At 36.7% G+C, this 18,838-nt stretch overlaps 1 protein-coding gene and 1 pseudogene across 1 annotated transcript in view; one reads left to right on the top strand and one right to left on the bottom strand.

Moving 5' to 3' along the window:
* ZNF804B (zinc finger protein 804B) overlaps nucleotides 1-12,667 on the bottom strand; it is a 164,106-nt gene extending 151,439 nt beyond the window's left edge. The window contains exon 1 of the mRNA XM_043589508.1: nucleotides 12,557-12,667. Within this exon, the coding sequence (XP_043445443.1) occupies nucleotides 12,557-12,667 (111 nt within the window). The remainder of the gene's footprint in view (nucleotides 1-12,556) is intronic.
* Nucleotides 12,668-12,994: 327 nt separating this feature from the next.
* Nucleotides 12,995-17,850, top strand: LOC122488256 (annotated as a pseudogene).
* The last annotated feature ends 988 nt before the right edge of the window (nucleotides 17,851-18,838 follow it).

The following is an 18,838-nucleotide window of genomic DNA, read 5'->3' as shown; positions in this document are numbered from 1 at the left end:
GTTAGCCATCTGGATATCTTCCTTTGAAAAGTGTCTATTCATGTCTTTTGCCCATTTCTTCCCTGGATTATTGTTTTTTGGGTGTTGAGTGTGATAAGTTCTTTATAGATTTTGGTTACTGACCCTTTATCTTACATGTCATTTGCAAATATCCTCTCCTATTCCATATGTTGCCATTTATTTTTGCAGATCATTTCCTCTGCTGTGCAGAAGCTTCTTATGTTGATGAGGTCCCAATAGTTCACTTTTGCTTTTGTTTCCTTTGCCTCTGGAGACATTCTAGTAAGAAGTCGCTGTGGCTGAGGCCAGGGAAGTTGTTGCTTGTTTGTTCCTCTAGGATTTTGATGGTTTCCTGTCTTACATTTAGGTCTTTCATCCATTTTGAATTTATGTTTGTGTATGGTGTAAGAAAGTGGTCCAGCTTCATTCTTCTGCATGTCACTGTCCAGTTTTCCCAACACCATTTGCTGAAGAGACTGTCATTTTCTCACTGGATATTCTTTCCTACACTGTCAAAGATTAGTTGGTCATGCATTTATGGGCCCATTTCTGGTTCTCTATTTTATTCCATTGAGTTATGTGTCTGTTTTTGTGCCAGTACCATACATTTTTTGATTACAACTTTGTAATATAGCTTGAAGTCCAGAATTGTGATGTCTCCAGCTTGGGTTTTTGTTTCCAACATTATTTTAGCTGTTCAGGGTCTTTTTTTGTTCCAGAAAAATTTTGTGATTGTTTATTCGAGCTCTGTGAAGAATACTGGTGTAATTTTGATAGGGACTGCTTTGAATATGTAGATTGCTTCGGGTAGTATCGACATTTTAACAATATTTGTTCTTCCATGATCATGGAATGTTTTTTCCATTTCTTTGTATCTTCTTCAATTTCTTTTATCAGCTTTCTATAGTTTTCAGCATACATATATTTTACCTCTTTGGTTAGGTTTATTCCTAGTGGGTTTTTTTTTTGGTGCAATTATAAATGGGATTGATTCCTTGATTTCTCTTTCTGCTGCTTCATTATTGGTGTATAGAAATTCAACTGATTTCTGTACTTTGATTTTATATCCTGCAAATTTGCTGAATTCAGCTATCAGTTCTAGCATTTTTTTTGGTGGAGTCTTCGGGGTTTTCCACTTAGAGAATCAGTCACCTACGAAGAGTGAAAGTTTGACTTCTGCCTTGAAGGTTTGGTTGCCTTTTATTTCTTTGTGTTGTCTGATTGCTGAGGCTAGGACTTCCAACACTATGTTGAACAACAGTGATGAGAGTGGACATCTCTGTCGTGTTCCTGACCTTAGAAAGAAAGCTCTCAGTTTTCCCCGTTGAGGATGATATTAGCAGTGGGTCATTCATATATGGCTTTCATGATGTTGAGGTATGTTCTTTCTATCCCTACTTTCCTGAGGGTTTTTATCAAGAAAGAATGCTGTATTTTCTTTCTTCTTTCTTTCTTTCTTTCTTTCTTTTTTTCTTTCTTACTTCCTTCTTTTCTTCCTTCCTTCCTTCTTTCCTTCCTTCCTTCCTTCCTTCCTTCCTTCCTTCCTTCCTTCCTTCCTTCCTAAGAGTTTTTTTCCCCATTCCCCCTGCCCCATACCCCAGTCTCTGGTAACCATCATTGAATCTGGAGGACATTATACTAAATGAAATAAGTCAGACATAGATATGGAAGATATAGATATACATAAAGTCAAACTCATAATAATATAGCAGAATGGCAGTTGCCTAATAATAAAAATAGTTTATAATCTTCATTTAAAAAGAGATATGACATCTTCGTTTTTGTAGTTAAAATCTATGCATACACTCATTGATGATATCTAAAAGTCTTAAAGATTGAGGGATATGAGAAAAGGCCAGTCAGCATACATATGGCCAATGACCTAGAAGACTTCAGTTTACCTATTCTACAGCTGCTTGTCATCTGAACATGAGCAGGCAAAGTCTCAGAATATATGCAAAATGTCAATCAGCAGAAGTAGTAATTTAGACTACATTTTAAAAATTTTTTTTTTTTCAACGTTTATTTATTTTTGGGACAGAGAGAGACAGAGTATGAACGGGGGAGGGGCAGAGAGAGAAGAGACACAGAATCGGAAACAGGCTCCAGGCTCCGAGCCATCAGCCCAGAGCCTGACGCGGGGCTCGAACTCACGGACCGCAAGATCGTGACCTGGCTGAAGTCGGACGCTTAACCGACTGCGCCACCCAGGCGCCCCTAGACTACATTTTAGAACAAGAAAATACTTAGGCAAGTTTATTTAGGTGCTATCATTAACATCAAGAAAATAAGTAATTATATCTTGTATGTTTTATAAAGAATAACAGTTTTGCTGAAGAATGATAATATATTTATGAAAAAATTCAAGCCACAGAAAGAATCAAAGACTAAAATTTTAAATCACCTAAAACTGGGAAATTAACTATCCTTTAAAATTGTGTGAACATTATTTTGAACACCTCTTTCTGCATGTGTAAAGATAGTATAGTCAACTTACTGAAAAATAGGATCATATTCATACACAATTTTTAAACAAAAACATTTTAATTTTATTTGGATTTAGCAGAAGAAAGTACACTAAAGCTGAAGAAATTGCTAAACTTCAAACAAGTTTTTTTTTTTAATAAGACCTATGAGTTCTTAAAATATCTCTCTAGAGTAAGGATAAATTTTTTGAAAAGCAAATTGGTAGTTTGAAGAAAAATGTGCTATAGTTTGGATCAGCATTAGTTGACTCCTTGCTATGAAAGATAATTAGCTCTTTTACATTACTTAAAAATATCTGGCAAAACTCTAAACAAAACATGGCAAGCTAAATCCATATAAACATAGTGTAAATTATCTGTAAGTCAATATGAATAATATAAATAATAGTGCATATTGTCCAAGTTGGGTGAATCCCAGGAACAGCAAGTTTTAACACTATACTTTTATTAGCGTAATTCATAGGTGAACAATTAAAAAAAACAGAAAACAGCAAAAAAATTATCAAAATTGACACACAAATTCCTGACACCTGTATGACAAACAAGCAAACAAACCAATAAACAAAACCACATCTGTGTCCTGTTGTGTGATCCTTACACAGTGTTCCTCCCTAAGGGTAAATATTCAACAGTAAAGATGGTCTATGAGTTGTGGGTTCTTCTACACCACCATCTCCCCCATATACCAGTGCCCAGGTTTATAGTTCCATTCATAGGCTCTTTAGACAGAGTTCCTGGCACTGTTTTCAGGTAAATTGCTTTCCACATAAGGTCAGAATAGGTTGACTTAGATGCTTATTCTCTATCACATTTTGTTCTATATTCCTGAATACTTAACAGTTTTACATTTAGTATAAGTTGATTTACCATCTTGTAGTCAGAAACTCATTATGAATGTTAAAAGTTAATAATAATCATGAAAAACACCTGTGGTCTCTCTACTCAATAAAACAAATTATTTTCCATGAGTTCAGTTGTACGTTGGCGGTTAAATTTTTTCTTGAGAAGAGACCACAAGGACTTTTAATGTTGACAACTGTATTTCTAGATTGGAGTATGTGTATTACAATCACATGGGAACAGATGGATTATGACACCAATGACAGAACAGAATAAGTAAATAAATTAATTAATTTGATCAAGGAGTTTCTAATAAAATATAAGTAGTAAAATCCCTATGCAGCCTTTACTAGTAATGAGATTTCAGGGGTCAAAAAATACCACACTTTGTTTTCCCCCAATTCTCACCTGAACCTCAAATGTAGTATTCCAAATTTCAGATCTGGTGGTGTGTGGGAAGGGAGGGATTATTTTGAGTCTAGTACTTTTTAATTACTTTTAAAATGGATCAAAATAAACATGACTTTGTATCACAACCCAATAATTTGATTTTCTGATCTCTTTAATCTGAACTTTTTTTTTCTTTCTAGAATGTCCACTCCAGTGTACTTTTTAGCTATTATACCAGTTCTGATGTACTAACTGCAATTGAATATTTAATAACCTGTCCTTCTTTCTTTAGACTGACACACCCTAAGCACAGATACTAATTTTTCAAGGGTTTAGGGTGTGCCATAGCTTCATAGGTAGAAACTCACCAAATAATATTTAAGGGTCTCAAAATATTCATACACCATCCAAAGAGGATACCATGTACCCTGGGAAAGATTAGCCCCCTCAAAAAGCCTGAGCCTGGTGCTCCTTCCTGCTCCCTTCTCTGGAATACGGCTCTAGTTTGATCCCTTTCAAATGTACCCCTTTTGTCTGTTGGGGGAAACGCTTAATATCCCAATTCCATCTCTTGACAAGTTACCCATGACCAACTATAGAAATATAACTTAAATGAAAGGGACAGAGGCACCTGGGTGGCTCAGTCGGTTAAGCATTGGACTTCAGCTCACGTCATAATCTCCTGGTTCCCGAGTTCAAGCCCTACATCAGGCTCTGTGCTGACAGCTCAGGGCCTGGAACCTGCTTTGGATTCTGTGTCTCCTCTCTCTGCCCATCCCCCCCTCGAGTTTTGTCTGTCTCTCTCAAATATTAGTAAAAAACATTTAAATTTTTTAAAGAAATAAATGAAGGGGATATCAGAAGGCTCTGTGACCTCTATAGTTCTTAAATCTTCCAGACACTCTTAAAACCCTCACACTTTGCAGGTAAAGTGACATGCAGAGAGCATTAAGTGACCTATGTAAGGGCAAAGATTTAACTAATGAAAAAATGGGACTGGAGGTCGGGCCAGCAGATTCCTAGCCCTGGGCTTTGTCAAACAAGACAGTGTTTCCAAGTGTGTTCGCTGGATCATCTTAATGAGAGCTAATGCATGTACTTATACATTTGTAAATTCTCAGCCCCACCACACAATCATAGAATCAGTTTTCCAGTGGGAGAGCCATCTATAATATTCAAAATATTTAACAATAATTATGGCACAGATATGGACTGTTCAAAATAGAATTAAATCTAGGTCCTAAAGGATATCAGCTGTCAACAATGGATGTTTGGTAGTGGTATTTACCAGATGAATATCAGGGCTGACTTGATATAATACTGAGAACCCTGTATAAGCCCCTCGCTCCTGCCGATTCGGTGCTCCAAAATGGGGATTTACTATTTGTCTCCTTGTGCCAGGACTGCATGAATTTTGGAAGTATGAACTCTCTGAGATTAAATACTTAAAATAAAAATAGATTTGAGGATTTTTCTCCCCACATGTTAAGTGATAAAACTCTTATCTCAAGTTTTAGATAATGACTATTTGACATTAAGATATGAAAAGTGCTTTGGCATTTTTACAATAGAATAATTGAAAAGACACAAATTACTGTCTTTGAATACTTGTTCACTACATGTTATTTACCAAGAAGAAAAATAATAACTCCACTGTCACTATTGACTTATTATCAATGCTGGCTAACTTAGGGTAACTGTAGGAATTAAAAGTGACTATAATCACTATAACTATAATCAACGGAATGGCAGATTTGTGACTTTCTTTATACAGTAGTATTTTTAAAAACTTAAATTCTTGGCCAAGGTTTTGTACCTTTATTTTGAATGGATTCCATTTGCAAAGGTAAGCCATGTAAGTTCAAGACTGACAGCTTAAATTTTGTTATTTGGGGTTTGTTTTCCTAGGAAACCCTTGGGAAATTGATTTGAAATACTGAATGGGAATTCGGTGAATAGACACTAAAACTTTACAATGGACAAACAAGATGTGACCCAGCCCAGAGAACAAAATGAAAGGTTCGTGCAGTAGGGTCAGTAGCTCTGACTTCAATTTCAGCTCAGAGGTAACCTTCTAATACCTTCTTCCATTGAGTGACAGGAAAAGAAGCCAAAGGCAGAAAATCAGCCTAATTCTCCCAGGCAGCAAGTCAGAAATTTCCAAAGAAGCCCCAGGAGTGACTCAAAGAGAGCAACTAATTCTCATAGGCATCTGTCGACTTGATTGTTTATGGCTAGCTTGTTCCTTTTTTAAGGTAGTAAGAGAGAGAAACAGACTGAAACTCGAGATTTTTTTTTTTAAACAGGGATATTCATCAGAGAATAGAAAAGATTGAAGAGAGTTCAAAAACGGGACAGTTCAACAAGTGTAGTCAATACAACATCATTTATTAGATTCTTCTGGGTAGTGTCTATCTGATGATGGCCTGTGGTATGTGATTATTAAAAGTTCTATTCACAAACCTCTTAAGTGCCTGCATTTCAACAGCAGCAACATTCTTGGGTAAATCAGGTTCTTTTGATTTCTTTGGAGAAAATATAGATTTAATTTTCTTTTTTTTTTTAATTTTTTTTTTCAACGTTTATTTATTTTTGGGACAGAGAGAGACAGAGCATGAACGGGGGAGGGGCAGAGAGAGAGAGGGAGACACAGAATCGGAAACAGGCTCCAGGCTCTGAGCCATCAGCCCAGAGCCTGACGCGGGGCTCGAACTCACGGACCGCGAGATCGTGACCTGGTTGAAGTCGGACGCTTAACCGACTGCGCCACCCAGGCGCCCCTTGATTTAATTTTCAAATCACTTTTTATTTTATTCAGCAGACTACTGATATTAATATTTTTAAATAGATATTATTTTAGAATTGCTTCAGTAAGATAATCTACACTTTTTCTTTGTTTATGGTAGAGAGAGTTAAAAGTAAAATACAAATAAAATAAGAGATTGAAATTTCCAGGAGAATGAACAACTTGCCTATTTCTGTTCTCTTTTTCTGCTCATATACTCTTATTTGCTATTTGTATGTCAGAGGTATCTGGAAGCCACAGTGTATTTAGTTATACCATACACACTGGAAACACTTTTACTAGCAAACGGTATGGATGAAGAATATTCAATCAGAAATGATAGCTAACATTTGTTGGAAAAGTACTATGAGTGAGTTACCCTATTAAACATTTCACAAGAAGTAACTTAGTTAACCAGTGATAACAATCCAAAGATATAAATCTTGTATCCTTGCAGCTGGGAAAATTAAAATTAAATGATTTGTCCAAGATTACAGGCATCAAAAGTAGCAGAGTTAGACTAGGAATCTACATTAGCTTGACTTCATAGCATATTCTCCATACTCTACATTTTCTGTTGTTATATGTAGGTAAATTATGTAATAATTACTAACTACTGTATTCAGGAACTTAAAAAGTAAAGGTATTTGATTCAACATGACTAAAATTTTGACATTTCCCCCCTTAGTATTAGGCCACTTTTTATGTCATCTGCTAGTACTTACTAATAGGAAAACAAATGCAGGCACAAGACTAGGGCTGGAATCCTTATCATCCTTTCACTGACAACAAAACCAATAGGAATCTGGGCTCTGGTCTCCAATATCTGGGTTAGAAATTCAAATGATGACTGATCAGTGGTTGGAAACATACATATGGCATTCTTATAGTTTGATTTATTTTCAGGTCTGCTTGTAGAATCGCTTTGTGATCACATTTTTTTTCTATACTTTACACATTCATGTATAAACACTTTAATTATACTATTTATCTTCAACGCTTTTAACTTAAACAGTTCATTTTATCCTCTTTCAACTGAGCCCCAGTATACACGTCTGTCCCAATTATAGTTACCTTGACTATTCTGCTTCCCTTAGTTCCAGAAATGTGCAGAATTACTTCTCAAGTATTTCAAGATGTACCATTTTGAAAACTGTCTATTTATATGGCAGACCTTAGGAAGAAAAACTGTCAATGTCTGAATGGCTTTACTTTATTTCTATAAGTCTATAGGACATCTATAGGAAACTACCTCAGCTTATCATTTACACCCATTGCTGCATTTTAAATGCATTGCAATTTACATGTCTCCTAATTTCATTACAAGCGCTCTTAGAAGTACTTGACTGGCAATTGCTATTGCCATGTTCATTATCCCTACATTTAGATTAATGTCACATCCTAATATGCTTATAAGTAATTCTGTAGTTTTATGGGTACATTATTGCATCCTACAAAATGGGCTTAAGCTATAAGATCTTTTTTCTGTCTCATTTCTGATAGATGTTCATTGATTTTCTACATCATCTTTTGAGTATTTTTAAATTTACCAAAAAAGTGGATCCCATCAATATCTCTGACCACGTACTGATGTTTACAGATGTTCCATGGTAATAATGTTTCTAGGGGATGATATTTTAATGCTTCCCTGTTGGAGGATAATGAGTTTAAACATCATTTGGAAGCTCAATGATCTCTTTATTTGGAGACTGATTCAGAGTATGCTGAAGATCCTAGTTCATTTTGATTTTATGCCAAAAACTTTCTGGGAGTGGTAAATGCAGCACGGAATTCAGGAGCTAAGTGGAAAATATGTCTAATTTTTGTGACTTTAAAGATGAAAGAACAGATTTTATTTTTTTAATTCCCCAACCTAAGCTTTACAGAACTAACTGAAAATTTAAAAAAATAATAAAGAGGTTTTATCCTCCGGATTAGTGCACTGATCTCAAATCAATTATAATGAATGTCTCTGAACAACCTAGGGAAGGAAACACATTGTATTCATCAATTTGTTCACTAAAATGGAGCATAGGGTCTGGTCCACAGTATGAAATAAGTATACATTTGTGGACAGAATCAAGTTGTTAAAATGATTACATGATTTTGTTCATGATTACAATTAGTTTATAGAGTGTAAACGACTCCTTAAATCAAAATCTGATGATTTTAAGAGCTGAATAATGCTATAATCAGAAAACCAAAGAACTGGTTGTCTTCTACCTAACACAGTGCTGGACACACCATATATGTAAAGTAATATTTAACGTATGAATACATTAGTGAAGTCATCAAAACAAATATAACTTCAATGTTTAAACTATGACACTATTTGGTCACAGTATCACATGTTTATTGTTGAAATGATTGTCTTTTCAAGATATAACCATGGTTTCATTCCTGAATCCTCCCATGTGTTCATTTATTACATATGAATACTAGCTCTTTTTCTTTTCTTTATCTGTAAAACATTGTTCTTTGGTGACATTTTTTGAAATATAAATATATAATCATGTAAAGCTCATTTGATTTTTTGAAGGTCTAATGCCATTTTAGATTTAGAATCTTCTTGAAAAATAAAACTTAAGGCTGCTATTTCTTTTTTATTGCAATAGAATACTAGCAAATATCTACTAGATATTATTCACTTTGATCTATCCATTATTTTAAAAGAAAAGAATGCATATTAGCCTGGATCCTAAAGCTTACCACTATTTTAATGACAATTTTTTCCTTAAAATAAAATGACATGCATTAATTATAGGATTCATGGAAAATAAAGAAAAGTATAAAGAGAATTTTAAGTTCATATGACATTTCTGAAAGTTTTTGTGTTTCTCTAAGCTAATTCAAATATATTTTCCCTGTTATTGGGAGATTATAAAGGTTTCATAAACCCTACTAAGACTTTAAAGAAATGAATATCTATACTTTTTTTTCCATTCACCAGGAGTAACTATAAATAGATACTCTTCATACAAGGATATGAGTTGAATAGAATATGTTTATCTAACATTATTAGAAAGAATATATCTACATGCTAGGACTTCTATACCAGAAATGATTTAAAGCAATTTATACCAGCTCATGTTGGAATAATGGGAAGAAAATGACATATACTCACTGTGTTGAAATTTGTAGGAAAATGTTCTTGCAGAACTCCCATAAAATGTTTAATTTCAAAAGCAAAGAAAAATTTCATTCTCATTAGGATAGCTATTATTCAAAAAGAAAAAAGAACAAAGAGAAGGAAGGAAGGAAGAAAGAAAGAAACAGACAAGAAACTAACAAGTGTTGGTGAGGATGTGGAGAAATTGGGGCCTTTGTACATTCCAAAAGCAAGTTCAAAGCTCATAAATTTTGAACTATTTTTCAAGGTTAAAAATAATTCTAAGACAAAAATGCACTTGATATTTCTCAGGTTTGTTTTTTTTTTTTTTACTGTGATATGATCAATAAAGAATAGTAAGCCAAATGAGAGCTTCATATTCTGTTCATTTATGCAGTTTCAATGTGTTTAGAACATATAAAAATGACTAATTTTGTCATCTCCCTTTTGGTAAACACATCTAAGCTAGTGAGAAGCACATTTATATTTCCTGTCAGACAAAAATATGTGGAAAAATGTCAAAAGTAGACAGGACATACATGATACCTTTTCTCACAACTAAAATATATCTTAAAATATCAAGTTTGGTACCGAGAGTAAAATGACATGAGCTAATAAAAAACCTTCATCTTAATTCCATCTCTCTGCATCATATGGAGTATATTTTTTATGGAATGTATAAGAAAGACGTAAGAATATCTACATATCTAATGACTTACAGAGTAAAAGAATTTATAACTAACAAAGACCTTTGTGATATGAGTTCTGTTAGGAAATAGCTAAAGGAGTTAAAGCAAATGCTAATTAAAAGGTTTTAAAGTGAAAATGGGGAATGGGCTAGATGGGCAATGGGCATTAAGGAGGGCACTTGTTGGGATGGGCACTGGGTGTTATACACAAGTGATGTATCACTAAGTTCTATTCCTGAAATGATTATTTCACTACATGTTAACTAACTTGGATTTAAATTGAAAAATAAATTTAAAAAACTAAATAAAGTAAAAATGTGGCAAATCAAATTAAACTATGATACAGACAGAAGAACTAACAAGAGGTGCTGAGGAGGAGTAGACTGCTCACTTAGAGACAGGTTGCACAGACACCTTTATGCAATATTTGGAAAATATCCAAGATCAGCAAATATCTCAGTTACTTTCTTGGCTTTTACATGGCTCCATACCTCACATCAATATGCACCAGAATGCCCAACTTTCACATATTTTTCAAGTCAGAAAAATGCACCCTGGGGATTAACATGTATAGATTTCTATTGGAGGTCAGGCATAAAAAAGAATGGTGATGAATACTTGTAATTCAATCCTCATTTATTTTAGCAGTTTGTTAATTATCAAATATAATCAGTGTTTCCTAATCACTCTGTAGCTGAAAACAAGGGTTCATGTTGGATGATTTAACAGACCGTAATGTAGGATTTATAATCCAAATATCCTTTTCCTACCTCTGAAATACATATCTAAAGAAATAAGGCTAGGAAAATGCAGCTGTTTAAAAATAACAAATCTTAACCATTGGCCAGAAATCTGTGTCCATAAAGGACATGCTCAGTAGTTACAAAACACATTTTCCTTTGAAAGTGAACTACCAGGAGAATAGGATGTTTAGCAATCCATACAATGAAGAGCAATAAAAATGTGGGATATTACATCTTGGAGTAAAGATCAGACACACTGAGCTAAGTTGTTCTATGCAGCCTTACGCAAAAAGATCACTGAAGAAGACAGGCATTAGAATCTTCCAGAACTTTGCTCCAACTTGAGTGATTTCTGAATCCATACACCTGAGACAAGGCAGGGAGTTGGAGATAGGGAGGATTATGGGAAAGGTGTGCAGAGAAGCACTTAGGTCAGACTCTCTAGATGTGCAGTCATGGTGGGTACTCTACTGAGCAGAATGCCTCCCAGACTTAGCGAGCTCTGTCGCAATTTCCTTTGAAGTCCTAAGAAAGTAATCGATCATTCTTGATTCATCATTTCTGGGTGCAGAGATCATGCTCTGGTGAGCAGGCCCATTTGTCATTAAGGTTGGCCTGAGACAGCGGAGGGCAGAAAAGGGCAGCTCGGTTCCCACTCTGTCACGCGTTTGCCTGGAAGCTGCAGCTTTCCTACATTTTCTCCTAAAACTGTCATCTTTCCCATCAAAAACTTTCACATAAACACGTGGTGTGTTACTCTAATGGATAGTCAATCAAATATATTCTGGTTCTAGTTGCATTTATTAAGTTCAAACAAGTCCACATAGGTACTGAAATATGTTAAAGTGTATTTTGTTTGCTTGTTTTCCAGGGGGATTTTATTTAGCTTCCTCCCCCCACCCGCCCCCCGCTCAGGTTGAGTGACTAATTTCATGAGAAAATAGGCCAATTCACTGAAACAATCCTTTCCATGAAAATGAGAAATCCATTTCCATATAACGGCAAGTCACATTAATTCCCTGTGACTTAGGTCCTTACACAAAAAATTGGGAGAAAATGATGCTTTTTGTATGTTTCTCAGAGGTACTCCAGGTAGTAATGAGATGGTGTCTTTAGAGTCTAGGAGTTCCCTGAGGAGATGTACAATACAACTCAAATTACCACTCCATTATGATTTATCTTTGCTTTATATAAGCTGTTTACTGTTAGCAGCATTTTCCATGTAGAAACCTTTTATATTGCCGAAGTGCATTAGCCATGATGTTTATTTCTACTCCTTGCTTGTAAAGGGTCGGAGGCTACAAAACAGAACTCTTAACTGCATTAGGCGTAACTATTGTCTTCCAGCACTAATTTGTCCTTCCTTAAATGACTTCTATACAGCAAGCAGCTTTGAAAATGTGAGCAAGAGCTCCCAAGGGACAAGTGAAATGCAACACAGCGGTACAGGAAAGCTAATTTCCAGTCGCACGAAGGCAATGGAAGATGGGCCCAGCTAACATTGTAAAACATACAGAGATAAACAGCACACTCTCCGCCATGCCTGGCCTTATGTGCAAGGAGCTGAGGTCCCTCTTGCACCCTCTCAGCAAGTCAGCCCTCCGGGAGCTACCATTCTCAGTCATTGGGGCCCCATCACCAAGACTCAAGCTTACTATCTCTCACTTTCAGGGCCCCGGATAGTCTCATCCATTTTTTTTTGCCTCCTGCCGAGTGAATCTATAGCACTGGTTCTTCTCAGGTCTCAGGGCTGCCATCTTAGTTTATTCACCTCACCTCTCCTAGAGTATTCCGGCTGCCACCAGCTACCACCAGGCTGTTTTTCCTGAACCTGAACCCATTTCTACTTTGAACTCATCTAGTAAACTTGTGTCCGACTTTTGCCTCAATCTCAGGACCCTCTATCATTTAAGTTAAAGCACTGTAATGGAGCAGTTTAAAACACTGGGGTGATGGCCAAAAGATTGCACTTCCAATTGCTGACTGTTCTTTACCAGCTGCAGGACTCTCCAGAAAATTGCTTCTTTAATTCTCAGCTCCTTCAGCTGAGAAGTAAGAGAAATAATCCTTCCCTCTCCCCCTCTCCAGGGGTTGGTTGTTAGGAATAAGAGACAATGTAGGCAAAGTGTTGAGCACAATGTCCATCACGCTATCTGTAACAAGTAGTAGTTGCTGTTGTTGCAAAATCTGGCTTCATTCCAGCCATGAAAATCCATCTTTTAAGAGCGGACAACAATAAGGGCCCCTGGGTGGCTCAGTAAGTTAAACAGTTAAGCATCTGATTTTGGCTCAGATCATGATCACACTGGTCATGAGATTAAGCCCCATGTGGGGCTCTGCGCAACAGCAGGAAGCCTGCTTGGGATCTTGTCTCTCTGCCCCTCCTCCACTCATGCACTCTCTCTCAAAATAAATATATTTTTTTTAAAGAGTATACAACAACACAACAATAGTGATAGTAGCTAACATTTGTTCAGTACTTCCTAGATATCGGGTCTTAGTGTAAGTGCTTGACATACGTCAACCCATTAATTCTCAAAATATTCCCTTAAAATAGATATGATGGTTACCTTCATTTTACTAACAACAGAAGTGTGGCACAAAATGATCACATGATGCCTAGGTTACACCAGGAAGTGGGGGGGGGGGGTGAGCTGGGACTCAAATCTAGTAAACCTGGATCCAGAGCCTGTGTTCCTGGCATATGCCTCAATGGTTCCCCGATTCAATCTCTTTGCCATTCCCTCCCTAGAGCCTGTGGGCTGCTATTTCTCTTTTTTGGAATTTCTTCCCTTTCAACTCTAGAGTTCCCTACCTTATGCATTATTCGAGTCCCACTTCAGGTCCCCCTTTTCCCAGAAAATGCTTCCAGTTCTCACTGCATTCATTCTTTTTCTGAACTCTAACAATCCTGTGTTACATAATGTGGCACTTAATTACACACTGCATCATATTATTTTAAAATTTTTCTCACCCATGTTGTTTGCCCTTAGTAGCCTTCTAGGACCTTGAAAGCCACAACTCTATCTTTCCTATGCACAGCACAGTACTGAGTCATTGGGATGGGTTCTCAATCAAGACATGGAGATTGTTACATATTGTAATCTTCTGCATAATATTGCTTTGCCTGTATAGTGCTGTTTCCTGCATTTTATATATGCTACCTCATTTGAATTGCAGGCAATTATTCACATACAAAAATACTCAGTAACTATTTGATAGGTCATGTTACCAGGCTTGAATGAAAAGCAAGGTTAGTATCTCTCTGGAACCCCTCTTCTAACCCAAACTCACACAATTCCTGAATCGTCCTCAGAAGAATGAGGAGTTGTGACAGATAAAAACAATTTTTCTAAAGTTTGAGAATACCAAGTTTGGGGATCTGCAGAATCCTTAGATAGATCCATTTTTTTTTATTTAAGGCATTTTGAGAACTTATAATTTTCTAAGAAGACAATTTCCTTAAGAGTCATACATAAGTAGAGCTCTTACCACCAGGCAATTTCCTCTGACATTTTCTTTAAAATTTCGATCTTTCCTCTTTCATTGGATGACTCCTCCTTGCAGCTTTTGGTGTTTTGCTAAGTGCTTCCTTACCCCTCCTCTGTGATTATAGCCTCTAACATGGCCAGGCGGTTATGAAGTCCACTCTTTAATCAACATTTGTCCATGTGAGGCATAATTGGTCTTTTCATCTTACTAGCGATGATGAGCTGCCTATCCAGGCTGGCAATATTTTATTACTTCTCAGTAATACCCCTCCAAAATGGAAATAATTTAATGTTTGGACTATTTTGGCAGCCTTTCTGATTCTCAAATAATAAATTGTGCTAAATATAAATCCATGTTTACTGAGAGACCTCCCATAGTGTTGAAGATATTTTGATTATCTTTGAAATTAGAACAAAGCCGACTTAGATATTGGGCTTTTAAAATGTAATTCTCTGTACAAAGTGCAGCACAAAGTCAATTTCAGTTCTATGTTCCCTCCCATCAAACATCTTCACAGAGAGGTGAACTTGCCTTTACCCTTTCTAAGGAGGGCAGGTAGCATTCCAAAGCCATACCACTTCTGGCTTCCCCACCAGGTTCCTAACAGTCCAAAGGAGGGGAAATTTATAAAATGTTTTCTTATGCTTCCATATAGAAAGCATAAATGACTCAGATGACAAGTAGTTGATAGAACAGTTCTTCAAACTATACAATATATCTGAGTTTTATACTTGGGCTCCTAAAAGGAATTCATAAAGCTTAATCCCTAAGTTCCTAAAATACAGGAAACTGGCACAACAAAATTTCTTTCATTTTGTCCTCTGGTAATAAAATACCCAATTTCCTAAAGGAAAAGACAAACATTTTTGAGTGCTACTGTGCCAAACAGTGGGCTACACACTTTTCACAGATATTACCTAGTTGTACCTTAGATACATTGGAGAAATTTTAATTTAATGGGTCAGTGAAATACGTGACTATCTTTTCCTGTGACAAATTGTGAAGATCGCAATTTTTAACATCTGTTTTTTAAGGGCCTTGAAAAACATATACACTCTAACTGTGACAATATTAGGGGTACTCAGTTATAGTTGTTGAACTAGGTCAGGGGAACCTAGAATAGATAAATAAAGAACAAAAAAAAGAATCAATAAATATTCCTTTTGGTTTTAGTTTTAATTTATTTTAAAATGTTTGTTTATTTATTTTTGAGGAGAGGAGGGGCAGCGAGAGAAGGAGAGAGAGAATCCCAAGCAGGCTCTGCGCTGTCAGCACAGAGCCTGACCTGGGGCTTGAACCCATGAACTGTGAGATCATGACCTCAGCTGAAATCAAGAGTCAGATGTTTAACTGACTAAGCCACCCAGGTGCCCCTCCACTTCTGTCTTATTGAAAATATTCAGTGTTTAAAGTTTTTGGTGTTGCTGTTGTTGTTGTTTGGTTGGTTTTGTTTGTTTGCTTGTTTGTTTGTTTTTTCCCTCTCCCCAGCATGGGCCAGTCCCAGTCTGGTAAAACTGTCAATGAAGATGCTGCTTCTCTGTTATTCATTTCACTTCTTTCCTTCCTCAAAGTGGTATTTTTGAAGAGAAGCTTCATGAAGAACAGCAAAGCCTTACATGGCTAGTGCAGTCATAAGCTGCATCAGAGTATTCTCCAGGGTAGGTGTGTAGTCTCTCTTTCCTTCTTGGATGTATTTGTGGTGTTTTCAGAGGTACTTTCTCTGGGTCATCTTCTATATTACAATTCCCTTGATATGTCAATGCCTCCTCCAGTAGGCTGCTTTGCTCCACCTAGACTGCTGGTTCCCCTCCTGGGTCACTTGTGGTTGAGGTCATCCTCCAGGGACATGCCCCTTCAGAATGGCAGATGGGCCACAGCGTTCTAACATGAATCGCTCAGGGGGCCCCCCAGAATAAAGGGCCCCTCTTTTCCAATGAGATGCAACTCCAGTCTCTTTACTCTATAGGCAGGTATACCATTCCAGTTAATCTTTTGGCTTTTGACTTCTCGGTGAGAATCAGATACTAATTCCACTGGAACTGATTTCATAACATCTCAAGATATAACGTACCTAGTATGGTTTACTGAAGGCATGAAGTTTGATCGAGGTTATATTTCTCCATACTTTATTAATACATCAAAAGGTCAGAATGTGAATTCTAAGATGCATACATTTTATTGAGTGAAAGGAAAATTTCTAGTGTCCAGTCCTTTGCACCTTTTCTTGAAATTGCCAATGCTCACCATAAGCCCTTAGTCATAATTGCTGAAGATGCTGATGGAGAAGATCTGAGTATACTCATTCTGAAATTAGCTAAAAGTTGGTCTTCAGGTTATAGCAGTCAAAGTTCCAGGTTTTGGAGACAAGAGAAAGAAACAGCTTAAAGACATGGCTATTGCTACTGGTGGCAGTGTTTGAAGAAGGACTGACTCTAAATCTTGAAGATGTTCAGCCTTACAACTTCAGAAAATTTGGAGAGGCCATCATGACCAAAGATGATGCCATGCTCTTAAAAGAAAAAGGTGACAAGCGTCCAGTTGAAAAATGTCATCAAGAAATATATTGAACAGTTAATATCACAATCAGTGAATATGAAAAGGGAAAGTTGAATGAACATCTGGTAAAACTCTCAGATGGAACAGCTGTGCTGAAGGGTGGTGGGACAAGTGATGTTGAAGTGATTGAAAGGAAAGACAGAGGTAGAGATGCCCTCAATGCTCTAGAAGCTGCTATTGAAGAACGCATTGTTCTGGGAGGGGGTTGTGGCCTGCTTTGGTGCATTCCAGCCTGATTCAATAACTCCAGCTAATGAAGGTCGAAAGTTCGTACAGAAATTATTGAAAGAACACTCAATATTCCTACAATGACCATTGCTAAGAATGCAGGTGTTGAAGGATCACTGATAACTGAGAAAATTATACAAAGTACCTCAGAGGTTGGTCATGACACTATGCTTGAAGATTTTTGGGATATGGTGGGAAAAGGAATCACTGACCCAACTAAGTTTATAAGAACTGCTTTATTGGATCCTCCTGGAGTGGCCTTTCTGTCAACTATAGCAGAAGCTGTAGTCACTGGAATTCCTTAAGAGAAGGGCCCTGGAATGGGCGGAATGGGTGGCATGGGAGGTGACATGTTCTAATTCCTAGAATAGCGCTTTACTATTATAAATGCACAGTGAGAGGAAGGTCAAAGCAGTGCTCCTCAACAATAACTTCAGAGACATCAGCTGAAGGAAATGACTGAGGAAAAGGCTGACTGGTGGTTAAGAAAATCACAATACGGAGCCTGGGTGACTCAGTCAGTTGAGCATCAGACTCTTTGATTTCAGCACAGGTCAGGATCCCAGGGTCATGGGATCCTTCACTGAATGTGGAGGCTGCTTAAGATTTTCTCACATTCGCTCTCTAAAATAAAATTTTAAAAAGTCACTATAACCATCAGTTACTACTTTCAACTGACAACATTTAATGGTTTACTGCAGTCACCGTATTACATGCCTACAGACAACTTATTTTGTGTCTTTAAATAAAAAGACATTTGTACATTCCTGTACTGAATGCAAGAGCCACGTACCAACGTACTACTTTCAACATAAATCATAGCATTTTTATGACTATTCTGTTAAAATTGGGATTTTAGTGCTTGCCATCTCCAGATGAAAAGTTAAGAAGCAGCTTCTCTGTGGAAAGCAAGAATAATTGTGTGGAAAGTAGCTAAATATCCAATTATGTGACAACCTTCGTGTAATTAAAATTTGTTTAAATTTTAAAAAGAAGAAGAAGGAGGAGGAGGAGGAGAGGAGCACATGTCCTGGAGGTGACAGACCTGGGCTCAAATCCTGGCTCTGCCACCAACCTGCCAAATAATCAGGAGGAAGTTACTGAAATTCTCCATGCCTGCTACCCTAATCTGTGAATGGTGACACTAACTGGTGGTAATGTTTAACCTCATCAAATAATATGGGGGTATAATAAATATCGATGTCTTAGCACAGTTCCTAGCTTATAACAAGCACTCAGAAAGTGTTAATTATCACATATAGAAGAGTCTGGCCTCTACTATATTAGTCTCCACATTGGAGACCTCAAATCCAACTAGAAAGAAAAGATATGTTTGTGCTCTGTTTCTGAGAACATTCTGTTACATTAGTTTTCTTGAGTACAGCATATTTATTTCCATTCCCTTCCTGTTTCTCAAATGATTTGTGGTCATTTTTAATAAATGATAAATATGCAATAACAACGTTAAAATAAGGATAAAGGCCCTAACGTCATGTAACTGAGGTAGATAATTATGTCCA

This window comes from Prionailurus bengalensis, chromosome A2, assembly GCF_016509475.1.
Source record: "Prionailurus bengalensis isolate Pbe53 chromosome A2, Fcat_Pben_1.1_paternal_pri, whole genome shotgun sequence".
NCBI lineage: Eukaryota > Metazoa > Chordata > Mammalia > Carnivora > Felidae > Prionailurus > Prionailurus bengalensis.
The sequence above is the reverse complement of the archived record's forward strand: the minus strand, read 5'-3'. Positions and strand labels throughout refer to the sequence as shown.